The 13,310-nt window shown below is 47.7% G+C and overlaps 1 protein-coding gene across 2 annotated transcripts in view; it reads right to left on the reverse strand.

Moving 5' to 3' along the window:
- Positions 1-13,310, reverse strand: part of SPEN (spen family transcriptional repressor) — a 66,151-nt gene that overhangs the window by 22,018 nt on the left and 30,823 nt on the right. For both annotated transcript variants that reach the window (XM_083802890.1, XM_083802889.1), the window contains exons 4-6: positions 3,848-4,008; positions 1,441-1,641; positions 420-571 (exon numbers count right to left, since the gene is read on the reverse strand). In XM_083802890.1, the coding sequence (XP_083659016.1) occupies positions 420-571; positions 1,441-1,641; positions 3,848-4,008 (514 nt within the window). The remainder of the gene's footprint in view (positions 1-419; positions 572-1,440; positions 1,642-3,847; positions 4,009-13,310) is intronic.

Consider the following 13,310-nt stretch of genomic DNA (forward strand, 5'->3'; position numbering starts at 1 on the left):
CCCTTTGTTTCAGAAATCAACAGGAAACGCAGACTTCGCAGAGCCCTACTGATTAAATGTGAAAGTAACGCTAGGCATATTTATATCCAAACTACCCAGCTATGCTTTTTTGCAAACCCTCTGAGCTAGCAGAAAGATTTGTCTCTTACGAACGCTCCCAAGACTGTTTCTATTGCTAAGTTATTTCCTCAATACACTTGCACTAAGATTTCACTCAAAATGCAAAGAAAAGCTTTCAGGTACATTCTAGCAAGACGAATGACTCAGATTCTTATAAAAGGACTGAATTATCTGTCATCGACATCATGATTTACCACCACTCGTAGCATTTTACACGTCTGTACAGAAAGAATGTGCAATAATACCCTACACAGTAAAAAGAAAAAAAAGAAAAAAATAAAGAAAAAGAATTCACATACCACTATGCCACCAAAGCGCTGAAAGATGTTGCGAAGGTCATGATAGGTTGTTGTTTTCTCCAGGTTGCCAATGAAGAGAGTTCTTGTTGCTTTTGGGTGAAACTCATCTATCCTTTCATCCAAAGGACGAAATTCATTCTCGCTTTCTGTTTCTAGAAGCAAAAGAGAGTGAGAAATTTTTAATGCACTGGGGTGTTTTTCATGTGGGTTTGTTTCGTGTTGATTTGTTTGTTCAAGTCTACTTCCTGACAAGCAGATACGATCTGAATGAGACTAACCAATGTCTCTGACAAAAATAATGTAGTACTATACTTCTGAACTGTGTTATTTATGTGGAGTTTGAAAGGTCTACATCACGCCACTGGATGAGCACTGAGCACCTTTAGATGAAAAGTAGCTGCCTTCTGCATCTGCTTCTCTAGAAAGTTATTCTTTTCACACTTATCAATGTCTGTCAAGAATTCAAATAAGGCTGCACTGTACTTGGGGAACAGCAAATGGAAAAAGGTTATTTTCACAAATCAATTTTTAAACAAACAATTGAAGTACAGAGTGAAAACCGTGTGCTCAATGCTACAGCTTTCACTGGTTGGTCATTCGCACTACACTGCCTAAGGCCTCATAAATTCAGCCGTCATTAGCTGTTTTAATCAAAAGCAGAAAAAAGAAGGCTGTGGGGACTCAGTGCTATGCTTACATCACCTACTGGTTTCCACTCCACAGAGATACGGAAGATCTGATTGTTTCTTCCGGCAGCCAGCAGATCCCACGGTTTAACAGGGTGGCAGGCTTCCTTCTCTGAGGTTTAAGACTGGAATTCTCTCCCCGTTTAACCTAAGAGCATCCACTCTCCTTGCTCTGGAATTTTTTCTGGCGTATTTCCCAGTTTCTTGAAATTATGTTTCTGCAGGAAGGCGATTTTAACATTTCTTACATCTATGCTGCCTCTTTGCAACAGCAGTGACTATGCCCGGAGCAGTCATGCATCCAGTGGAAGTGCAAGAAGGGCATGGGGCCTTACCTGGTCCTATCCAGGCTGTTACTTCAATCTGCATGCCAAAGAAGAGTTTTCCTTTTGAGGCATTTAGCGCTTTTTCCTGGTCTTCCTGCTGTCGGAAGAACACCAGACCATACCGCTCCTCAGAGGCCCCATGAATCTGCACCGACGTCACCTTTCCATACTTCTTGAATTCATGGAAAAGTCCATCTTTAAGGCTTGTATCTAAACCAACAAGCAAACATTAGTACTATAAAAACATGTGTTTTTTTAACAACTTAATAGCACCAGAAAAGACGTGAAGAAATCTGCTATTCTTTATGAAATGTGACTTCTAGTTTTTCAGTGTCCACAGAAGTGCCTTTTTATTTTTGAATGTTAATTTTGCCTGTGTCAAAAGCTGATCCTTCTCTTTGCCTTGATTTTAAAATCCAGAAAACCGCCCGTGCAGGATTTTACATCACTGAAGCCGATAGGCATACAGTTATCACATCTAGGAGAAATCCACTTCAAAATGAAAAAGTAAACAGTGTTATTTCCTTAATAAGCCCACCACCAAAGGCATACACCAAACACACAGATACTGCGTAGAGCAGTTCTCAGAGGCAGGATGAGGCATCTGGAATGGAGACCCAAGTTATACAGCATTCGGTTCAGTCAATTCAGAAAGTTAACTAGGCAGATTCATGTGATTCTGCAACACCTGACAACGTTCACACAATCTGCCTAGTATCTGTGGGGCATGTACCTCATGTCACTTCAAGGAACTACAGCAAAAAAATCTACAGAAGGAATATTAACGCTGCAAGGTATGCTGCTCACAAAGTTAAGACATGCTATTTTGATTCAGCCAGAGCCTGTGTATACGTGAATTATGCTGCGACTGTTTTCCAAATGACCCCATGCTCTTTTTTTTCTATGGAATCTCTCCCTTGTTCAGTGCAGGGAGCGGAGGGCAACCGTCCACACTCCTCAGTGAGCGGTCTCCCACATTATTTACCATGCACTGTTCAGTGCTCAACACCGTAACAGAAAACCCTGAAGTTCTCACATGATGCAAAAAAGAAACTGAGGCATGGCGAGAAGCGACGGTCAGAACCTCCCACCAGTTCCAAGTGACACATCCGAGATGCTTCAGGTTTTCCCCTGGGAAATCCACAGCAGTGTTTTGAAGCACCAGCTCCAGTAGCTGTAGTGCTGGGGCCGCGTGGGGTTTCTCACAGATGGTCACTAATTAAGCAATTTTCCCACTACTGCACGAGAACCGAGGCAGAAGCCGAGAGACGCCCGTCCTCGGAGGCAGCACGCAGCTGCCTCGTCGAAGGCACGGCCCTGCCACCCCTGCCCCACGTAGCGCACGCCTCCCCGCTCCTCCGCGAGGGCTTCGGGACGCAGGAGACCTTCTCTTGTCGCTCGCCACTCCTTCCCAGGGCAGCATCCATCTTCTGCTCTAAGTGAGGCAGGGCTCTGGGGGATGAACCTATGTGCTATCGCCTTGGGACATCTACGCGTCAGGAGCCTGATCAAAGCTGCCCTAAACTTTCTCCCGGGCTCTTTCCTCGCAGGCTAATCTTTCTGCCCATTCCTGTCCGGCCTTTGTTACATCTCCATTTGCATAAATTTCCTTCCATCCTCCCTTCTCCACATCACCTAGCAATGGATATCAGAACGTTTTTAAGACCTGTAGCCAAATCTAGACTGCATTTTTCTCCACAGAGATGAAAAAATACACAGCACAACCTTCTAACCCAACATCAGTTCCAGCATTCAAAGCATGGATGCTGCTTGTCTCTCAACAGAATGCCTAAAGAAACCGTTCAGAAAAAAAAAAAAAAGTATTTTTCTTTCACTGTATCAGTACAAAGCTATGGTGATACAAGAGCAAATAGAAAAAAATGTGGAAAATTTCTGCCTCAGTAGCTTAAGCTTGGTGACACTGGGAGAAACAAAGGGGAACGCACTGGGTAGCTTTATCCCTAACCAGTGCCTCTATGTTTGCTTTCATGGATGCAAGAAGTTAAATTTCTGGCAAAAGCTGTAAAAGCCAGCAGGTATGCTCCTCTGTCCAAGGCACTCAGAACTTAAACTCAGTGAAGAGCCCTGAAACATGCATAAATCCCCGGCATTTCCACCTCTAGCAGAGTAACAATGAAATCTCTTAAATGTAGCATCATTCATAACTCAATGCTTTTCGTACCTCACCAAACTGTATTACATTACTATGGCAGCAATAACCCTGAACCAAGTTTCCTAAAAGACGGCTCATCAGACTATATTCTGATTTTCCTGTTCAACAGTGAAGAGTTTAAAAAGACACATTTGACACCAAGAACACAGAAAAAAAGATTATTTAATCAGTCAATAACCTGCCCCTACTTTTTTTTCCCCTTTTTCTGGCACCTTGTACAGACACTGCCGCATGTGAATTTACCTGTTGAGCGCACTGGAAGATTTTGAACCTTGATCCCAAAACTTTTCCGGGGTTCATCTTTCTCCAGAGACGGAAGCAGCTGGGACGCGGGTGCGGGGACCGCCGTCGACTGCACAGACCGTGCTGGGGACTCGTCACTCGAGCTGCTGCTGGAGTCACTGCTGCGGAAAGCACAAGGGAAACGGCAGGTCAGTGCACGGAGACACAAAGGGATTTTAATTAAAAAGCAAAACACCCGAGCTGCCGCTGGGTTTTCTGCTTAGATGGCAGCAGGGGAACGGCCGCAGCCGCGCCGCGCTCTCCCAGCAGTCACGGAAATGGAATACGGGTAAGATGTCAGCGGCTCCCGTTACGCTCCGTGACACGAGGCGGGCTGGAATTACAGCCGGGCCTGCGTGGGAAGGCTGCGGAAAGGCGGAGGGCACGCCGCAAAGCCCCTCGCCCGCCCGCGACGGAGCAGCGCAGCGAGGAGAAGAGCCGGGGCAGATGCGCGGGAAGCAGCAAAGCCGGCCGGCCGCGGCGGCGGGGCGCGGGGAGCTGGGACCCGGGAACGTCTCTGACAACCCGTAATTACAGAACGGGGTTTGTGGATCACATCGCGTGGCGAGTCAATCGAACCCGCCGCCTCTTGACGGTGCCGATCGTTAGATGCTTCGCGGAGGAGTCTCAAATACAGAGAATAATGTTATTAAAGCTTGCCCAGTGGGGACACGTCATCTTCTTCAGTGGCTGATTCCTTCCCTGAGGCACGAGGGCTTGTATCACTGCTAAAAATAATTTTGTCTGACATAACCCTGGAGATTCTCCATTACACGAGCAACTTTCTTAAAAATTCCACTGGAATTTCAACTCCGAGCCTGGATGCTGGGGGGGAGGATCTGCCACGTACAAAAATAACAGGCTTGCTTTTAAATTTGCTGCTTTCGATTGAATTTTTAAGTCTCTGTATTGTGTCGGAAATGATAAACAAGTTCATCTTTTTTCCATCTTACATTATTTCACGGGCTTGTTGCATTCCCTCTTTACCTTACCCCAATTAACTCTTTCTCTTCTTAGGGAAACCATTTCATGTTTTGAATCATTTTTGTGATTTCATTCTGTGGCTTTTTGAGGCCGTGAACAAGCTAATTCGCTCCTCAGCAAGGCATGCTGCAGTTCACCGTTCATCTTTCACCCGTTTATCCCCTTCCCTCTGCTCCCCCACCTTACGCCTCTGGTACTTCTTTACCACCCCAGGTCCTCATGAAAAGTCAAGTTTTTCTCTACAGCGTTTTGGGAAAAAAAGGACAAAACTGGCCCCACGTTCCCCAGCCATCGGTATTCTCCAGGGGTGACACCACCGCCCCCTGCCACTGTGGAACAAATTGGCAAACAGTAGAGAAACTTCCTTTAAAACACAAATACAGTCAGAGGATGTGTATGGAGAGAATCTGAAAATAATTTCCAAACTGAGAGCAGCACCACGTGCTGCACCATTCCCCTGGGGCAGCTAAAACAGATTTTAGGGCTTCATCGAGCCTCTGCCCCTTTATGCATTTCTGCCCGGTACTGCCATTGGCCACGCACTTCTCCAAACATTTCAAATATTCGACTTTGCTAAGATTGTATCTTTTAAGTGGCGGCATTGAATTTCTGTTTGAGCGGAGCTTTAAAATGGGAACGGGCTATTTTTAGCCTTTTTATGACGACGTTTAAAATATGGAACAAGCTGTTAAAAGCACAGCACTCCACTTGGGGAGAAGACCGGCTGCGGGTAGCACCGTCAGACGTCCGAGCAACGAGCCCCGCGCCTCCCCGAGACGACAGCCGAGGAGGGTGATGAATTCTACAACAATTTTATTTTGGGAAGCCGGGACCGTGCCACTAACTTCCACCGCGTGCAGGGAGCTTCAGGGATACGTGTTCCGAAGTGATCGAGACTTTCTGAGACATTCCAGAGGAAAAAAAAATCATGCTTGCTTTATTCAGTTTTCAGGGAGGAGAAAATGGCAGCGAGAACAATTCCCCTTTCTTTCAGGAAAGGCTCGTCACTTTTCCAATTGAAGAAACATGGATATAATCATTCAAGAGGAAGTCAGAGGTTTTCTGCTGTGTGAATAGGAGATTGATGGAAGAGTTAATTGCAGCTGCTGTGTCATACAGTTATAGCACACAGCAGAATGAAAATAAAGCCTCTGACAGTGAGTTATACAGGGTCTCGAAGAGAAAAACAGAACCCCTTGTAACCAGACCAGCTTTAAAAATACACAGAACTGAAATATGTAAGCTGCACGAGGGGATGTTCCCAGAATATTAAAATCAGAGTGCGGCTTCTCCTTTCCCTGTAAGCCACTTTGAAAACCGCTGTCCTTTGCCAACTCGAGGAAGATAACTTATTAAAAATTCCTCTAGCAAGGCTACCTCTCGAAAAACCAGCTAAGGAAATTCTACCGCGGGAACGTAAGAGACGTGTTAAAACAGCAGCTCTGACACCTGCTTCCATTTCAAGCCATCGGCAGCTCTCGGGGCAGGCCGGGAACATCCCAAGGAAAAGGGCTTCGGGTCTTCCCCGAGCGTGTTCGCTACCGGCACAAGCGCAGGAGCTGCGCGGCGATCTCTCGCGCTCTGGCACCCAGCCTTTTCCCAACACGGGAAAACCTGCTCTTCAACATCCATGTAAACTCAGCGGAGCAGAATGCCAGCACGCAGCAAAACTAATCTCCTGAGCTGTCACAACACACACATTTCACAGAGAGGGAGTCTGTGCTGGGAATTTGCTTTTTTAAACATCTTAGGCTTACAGCCTCATTTGCCTTTTAGGAGGTTTCAGGGTTTTCTTGTGACGTATGCTAATTTATGAAGAACTGGAAGTTTAAGCAGAAGGATTTCAGACGCTCTCTCGTCGAGCTCAGATATGCACAAAGCTTCAAAAATGAGTCTCACTCCGGCTTTTATCGTGGCATCACAGCGATGCAAAATAGAGGGTTTTGATTTCACTGTCAGCAAAATCAGATGGAAAGCAGAGCTAAAAGGAGATGACTCTTACTGCAGCAAGGAGGCAGACGTGGAACCCTTCCCTTACACACGCACCCTACTACCAGCGTAGTTTACGAGCCCTTTTAAAACATTAATCTGCCTTCCGTAATTGTCTACAGTGTTTTACAAGTATTTAGGACGCCTGTGTTCTTACTCACAACGTTTATCTACACATCTATTTTCTAATCACCAAGATAAAGTCGATTAATAATCCACTGCTTCGGTTTTATCCCTATGGGTAGCGCCCCAGAGACTCCAAGGGCAAGAATGCAGCGCTGGGTTCACATCACACAAACGAGCCCCGAATTCCCCCGGTTTCAGCCCCCGGCACACTGCAGCCCATCGAGCCCACAAACCTTTCCTCCTCCCTCTTGTAGCTGCAGAGATGACATTGCAGACCCTGGTGCACGCATCCTACAGAACCAGGTCTCGTTTCCACAGAAATATCTAATTTTCAGGTAATTGCATTTTGCAGTTCTAACTGACGATGAAGTTACGCTCTATTTATGTATGAAAAATGAAAGCGCTCGAGCAAAGCATACAAAGCGAGCCGCTCCCTTTGTTCCCCAGCAAAAAGGAGATAAAAGAGCGACTCCAAACCAGTCGATGTAACAGGATACCTGCTGCTTTTCGTCAATGGCAGGGCTGCGCTCAATCAAGGGATCCCACAACCTGCCAGACCCTTTTGCAATTTGAAAATGTGGGACAATTGTCATTTCTGGGGATTGATTCGAGAACTGTGAGTCAGCGGTAGCTCCGGTGACGACCCTCGTTACGGCAAGCAGGAAACACCGCGGCCTTGGTGGAAAACAACGCAGGAAGAAGCAGGGACGCGCGCGGCAGGCAACACGCTGCCAAACTTCAGGTTTTAAGGAAAAAACAAAAAACAACAAAAACCAGCTGCCATTGTCAGAGCAAGTTAAAAAACCAAGCCACCTAAAATCGCTGGAAAGCCTTTTCATTTTTTTCAGGGGGAACATGTGCCAAATTTCAGGAGGAAAAAAGTAAAAATGAAATGTTTGGGTTTTTTTTAATAGCTCCCCTCAAAAAATGCGTAACCAGAACTGGTGAAGGATCCAGAATTCTTTTACAGAAAATATTCAGAGCGATTATTTTTTTCTGCCAGAATTAACCGGAATCAGGAACTCTGCCTAGATCAGCTATGATTCAATACCCTGTCAAAATAATCTCCAAGTACAGATTATCTCCTAGAAAGATCTATTAAGGACAATAACACAGGCCAACCTTCCCCGGCGTGAGTTATTCACACGGCTGATGTCAGCAGCAGATTCCCAAGTCTAGTCAGGAAATCCAAAGTTAACGTACAGTAATCTCGGAACGGAAATAACAGGAACCCTTCTTCTCGTCCCTCCCTTTCCAGATCCCAGCTAAGCCATGGGAGAGGATCCGCATGCAAAAGCCACCAGCTGCGAAGTGCTGTACGCTGATCAGCTCTACCCAGAAGACACGGATCCTTGGGGTATTTTTTCACATTGTCAACGGGCTTCAGAAGCAAGCTGCCAGATAAGATTTCTTGGACGTAACACGGTCAGCTCTGGGAAAACTGCGCCAGAGAAACGGTAAAAGAATCCTGAATGCATAATTTTAAAGTTTGGAAAAAGAATTTGAAAAATCTGTTTATTGGCAGCCAACACCCAGCAAAAGTTATCAATGCTAACTGAAAGAAAACCATTAGAAAACATTAGAGCGTCATATGCCATTCTAGCTGTAGATTAAAGGACCTCTGCTCATGAAACTGGATTCTCTTCTGGATGAAAAAGGGTATATTGAAATAACAGACGTACAGGGCCATTACAGGCTGCTATTGCTGCCGCACTACCTAACACTGCACCGATCTAAAAACGCTTTTGATAAGAATTTCCCACGTTCTCTGCACATGTGCGTATCAAAAAAAAAAAAAAGGCACATCAAATATACACACACACACAATGCCAACACCAAGTAACCCATTCCCACAAAAGTCAAACTTCCCCCCACCCCTAAAAATAAGCCAGAAGAAGCAGGTCATTCAGCTATTCAGGATTTGTCGTCTTCTGGGTCCTGGCTGGTCGCCTCAGACCACTTCTGCTGATGCTGAACTTTGCCTGAAGACCCTCAAAACATGAAGGGTTCTCTTTGGGCATCCTTCCAGCGATCTGGATGCTGGTGAGCACATCCCCCGTAACCCAGCAGAGCTCAGAGGCCAGCTTACCGAGGATCCGGGTGGCTGCTCGGCCACGTTCGGGGAGAAACGGCCTCGGGGCGGGCGTCCCTCTGCCAGAGCCCATGCGCTGCGCTCCAGCACCGACCCGAAGCCGCCCGTGAGCAGCAGGCAGCGGTTCTGTGCGGCCACGCCGCCGCCACCAGTCTGCACCAGCGGGTGGGTGAGAAAAAAGCACTTCTCAAATCTGCAGTGATGAATACAGGTGTGCTTTTGTCCGAGCTAAAAGGAGCTGTTGAACCTGGGTGAAAGTCATCAGAAAACGGAGTCCAACATCTCAGGTTTGTTTGTACTGAGCGATCAAGAGGTAACAAGTCGTTACCACGCTGCAGGCTGGCAGCTCGGCGGGCTCAGCCCACACGTGCGTACCACAATGAGCCTGAACCCTGCTTTTCCATCTCACAACAAAGTTTTACATCTTCACGTAAGCGTCAGAGCAGACTCCGGCTGCCTGGCATGCAAGGGCAGAGGAGGCGAGCCGGGAACAGAGCCACACCGACGTCCTCTCCACCAACTGCCCCTCGCCCCAGCCTCCAGTACCTTCAGCCTGGGTGCAGCAGCTCGCCAGGACGCGATGGCCTGACATTCTTGGCATCGTTTCAAGCCGCTGAAAACTTGCCACCCAAGGAACTTTGGTTTGTACACGTCACGCATGCATCCTCAGAAGTATTTAACAACACACAACCATGATAAAACAACCTACTCAGGGGGAAAAAAAAAAAAAAGGGCCTACTGCGCGTAAGCAGAAAACAGTCGTGAAAAATCAGTGTTCAGCAGATAAAAAAGTATTTACTGCTCTGGGGGAAGATCATTAAATACTGCAGACGAATGCAATTAGGACGTCCTCTTTCCCTTAACTTTTTCTGCCTTACCACACCCAGAAAGGAGACTTGAGAAATCTCCTGCTGGGCTGGAATCCTGAATCGACAGAAACGAAACGATGTTTAAAGGCCATGGGAAAGTAGCACAGCCATGACAACTCTGGATGTTTGAGCTGGCCAAATAACACAGGCTGTTGACAGTGGTCTTTCAGTCTTTGGCCAGTGAGCTTTTAAGATACAGTCTCCAGGCAATATTTACTGTATTTTTAATCCAAATCAAGCGACTGGCTTATTAAGAGCACATGACAATTTCCATGACAGGCCATAGGAATATTTACTTCAGCCATTTTATCTTCATGTCTAACAGACACCTGAACTTCGGCGAGGAACAGCATGCTGAAATCAACCGTGGAAAAGGCGCGGATGTTGCTCAGAAAGCCGGGGACGACTTCGGGAAGCCCTCCGGCCCCAGAACCGTCCTTCCCCTGCAGCCATGTGCTCTGAGAGCCTGGAGACAGCCGCAGGGTCCTTTTGGTTCCTCACTGCAGCTAAATAATCTGCTGATTACAATCGCTGAAATACGTACGTTGGTATTAATCCGTGTCTGGCTGATAGTTGTGCCCAGCCCACCGCTGGTGTTGCTCCTTCACCTACCTTCCTCTGTCCCCAGGCTTGGTTGGTACGATGAACTTCGTACAGCCGAGAATAAAAAGGCTAACCTGGAAAAAAGGCGCTGGTTACGAACCTATCGGCCTATCTGCCTCGCAAACAGCCCGCTCGGGCACCACGGCAGCTTGCCACCACTGGACAACGCTGCCCGAGCTCCCCGTGCTGGCTTTCAGCTCCGGCCACCACCTCGGGACGCGCAGGTTTCCTGGGAGCGGCGGGACAGCTCTCGAGCAAAAATGAAACCCCCGAAAGCCAGAGGAAACGCTTTCTCTGCGAACAGCCACAGCCACAGAACTCGCTGCTGGGAAGCCGTCGGGGCCTGGAGGGCGCAGTACAAAGCCGCTCTGCACCATGGCGTTCCCACAATTAAATTTCCACCGGTGCAAACCGAAGAGTGGGTGTGAGAACACGCGAGCCCAAGGAGCCTCTGTTTTCTACCATCACCTTCGCGAGGGAAGCCTTGGGCGAAGGCCCAGCACCCGCTCGTGCATCGCGCAGACGTGCGCTTACACCACGGCTGCCCCGACGGGTTTTTTAATGCAACTTTCCCAAATCTGGTCGGAGCAGACGGGAACGTCCCCGCACTGCCGCCAGCACCGCGAGCCTGCCGTCGCAGCGGCTTTGGAGGACACCGGTGGGGCAGAGCTCACCACCGCGGCCGAGGAATGGCTTGCATGGGCTGGAAGAAAAATTGCCCTCAGCCCTTGGGCCAAAGTTACCGTAACGCTGTTCAAGTCAACAACTTTTGCCAGCTATCTGTAGACATCTAAATTAATATTTTGCAACCGCCACCTCAGAGCGTATTAAAGCTTTCAAAAAACATTTGAGTTCGAGGCAGATGTGAGGTAGGTATGTCTTAACACCCCTGCATTGCAGATGGAAAATAAGGTAAGCAGAGGCCGAGGGCTTTGCCCAAGGTCGTTCGGTGAGTCACCGGGAGAGCAGCTTGAGGAACTCGATCTCCTGGCTCGCGGGAGGCCAGATCTTTTCAAAACACTGAGAAAGCAACATTGAAAGGCGGTTTCCTAAACAACAACTGCACTGCTTTCATGAAGGCATCTGGTAAACACCTTAAAAAGAAAAATCTACTCCAAGTTACTGCCTGTGAGCCAGGACAGCACAGTGCCGGTTAGAGCACCACCTCTACCCTGTGCTAGTATGTTACTACTTGTTTACTCAAAGAGTACAGAGCAGCTCCTCTCGCTTGACAAGCACTGGCAACTGCCTTCCTGGGAATTAACGGCCTCAACCACCCCGACATCGGCGGGCAGCACACGGAGCGCTGGCTGGCGTCCTCGGCAGCAAAGCCTATCCCTACATCGGCTGAAAACGACGAAGCGCGGCTCTCCCGTGCCGCGGGGTCAGTGGAGCCTCGCGGGGGCACAGCAGGCAGAGCAGAGGGACCCCCGTGTCCAGCAGCCCGTCCCGGGGGGCCTGGGAAGTGTTGCCGTGCCTTCGCGGAGCCCCGGTGCCGCCAGCTGCTCCACGCTCGCCCCACGCCGCGGAGCGTCGCCGCCGCCGGCCGGACACCCATCGCCGCCCGCTGAAATTCCCATTTGCTGGGGTCCGGAGCGGTTTTGAAACCGTGCGTCCTCTCGTATAAACAGATGTAATTGTTCTTCAGATGGGAGTTGCAATGAAAGCCGTGCCAAGATACACAGCTGATAAACAATGCCTCTTAAGTAAAACTGGGAACACGCAAAGCTTAATATAGAAGTTCCATTTACAACAGTAACGCCGTGGAAGTTTAGTACTTCTAAAAACGGTCACCATTGTCCAAGGAGTGAAAATGGAAAAGAAACGGACAAAGCGGCACTACTTCTCCATCAGAAATACGTATGTATACTAAGGGTGGTTTTGAAACAATTTCAGTTGCCTTACATCTCATCTGGGCTTATAAAGAAATGCCAACCAGATGAAAGGAAGAATAATCTTGGAGGCTTTATTTATTTATTTTTTAATCCTTTTTTAGACCAAATGCAGCAACGGGACAGAGCGCAGGGTGCTGGTGGGGCACGCGAGCACTTTGTAAATCCAGAACGGTAACTGTGATTCCCACGTAAAGGGTGACTTAAAATGGAAGGCCTGGGAAAATGATGTCGCTTCTGTGATCTCAGGCGGCATACAATATAAAAGAGAAGACATTTGATGAGTTGTATGTTAAGGATTAATTTGCCATTTAAAAATGCAAGAACAGATGGATCTCTTGGCTTGGACTATATTTGGGAATTACTTCATTTTCTGCCCACATGCAAATAAAAATAAAACTAGAACTTTCAGCGAAAATTCTCATGGGTAGAAAACACAAGCCACAGAATTAAAAAAATCACAGTCTTTGTCTGGAACAGGTAAGGTGCTATAGCCTAGTACCATGTTGGTGGGCAAAATGTGTCTTTGCATCTGCCAAGCAACCACACAGAGTAATGCCAGCCCCAAACACTCACAAACCTAAGCCAGAGTCACGTGGCGGAGCAGTCCTACAGTTTCTCTCAAACAAGCAACTCCTGAAAGAGCCTCTTTTTTAACTTAATTCAGCGATGTTTGTCAGTGATTGAACCTCTGCACGGTTGGGAGACCAGGCATCGTGCAAGGCACTTTTTTGCTGACCGTCACATGCAGAGGTACATCCTGCCCCCTCCCCAAAAAGCCTAGGACAGTCCTATTGCGCTAACTGGGACTGTAAAGCAAGGCTGAGGACTTTGATATTTGTGGGAAAAAACGCCAAAGTAGGGAAAAA

This window comes from Anser anser (genome assembly GCF_964211835.1).
Source record: "Anser anser genome assembly, chromosome: 17".
Lineage (NCBI taxonomy): Eukaryota > Metazoa > Chordata > Aves > Anseriformes > Anatidae > Anser > Anser anser.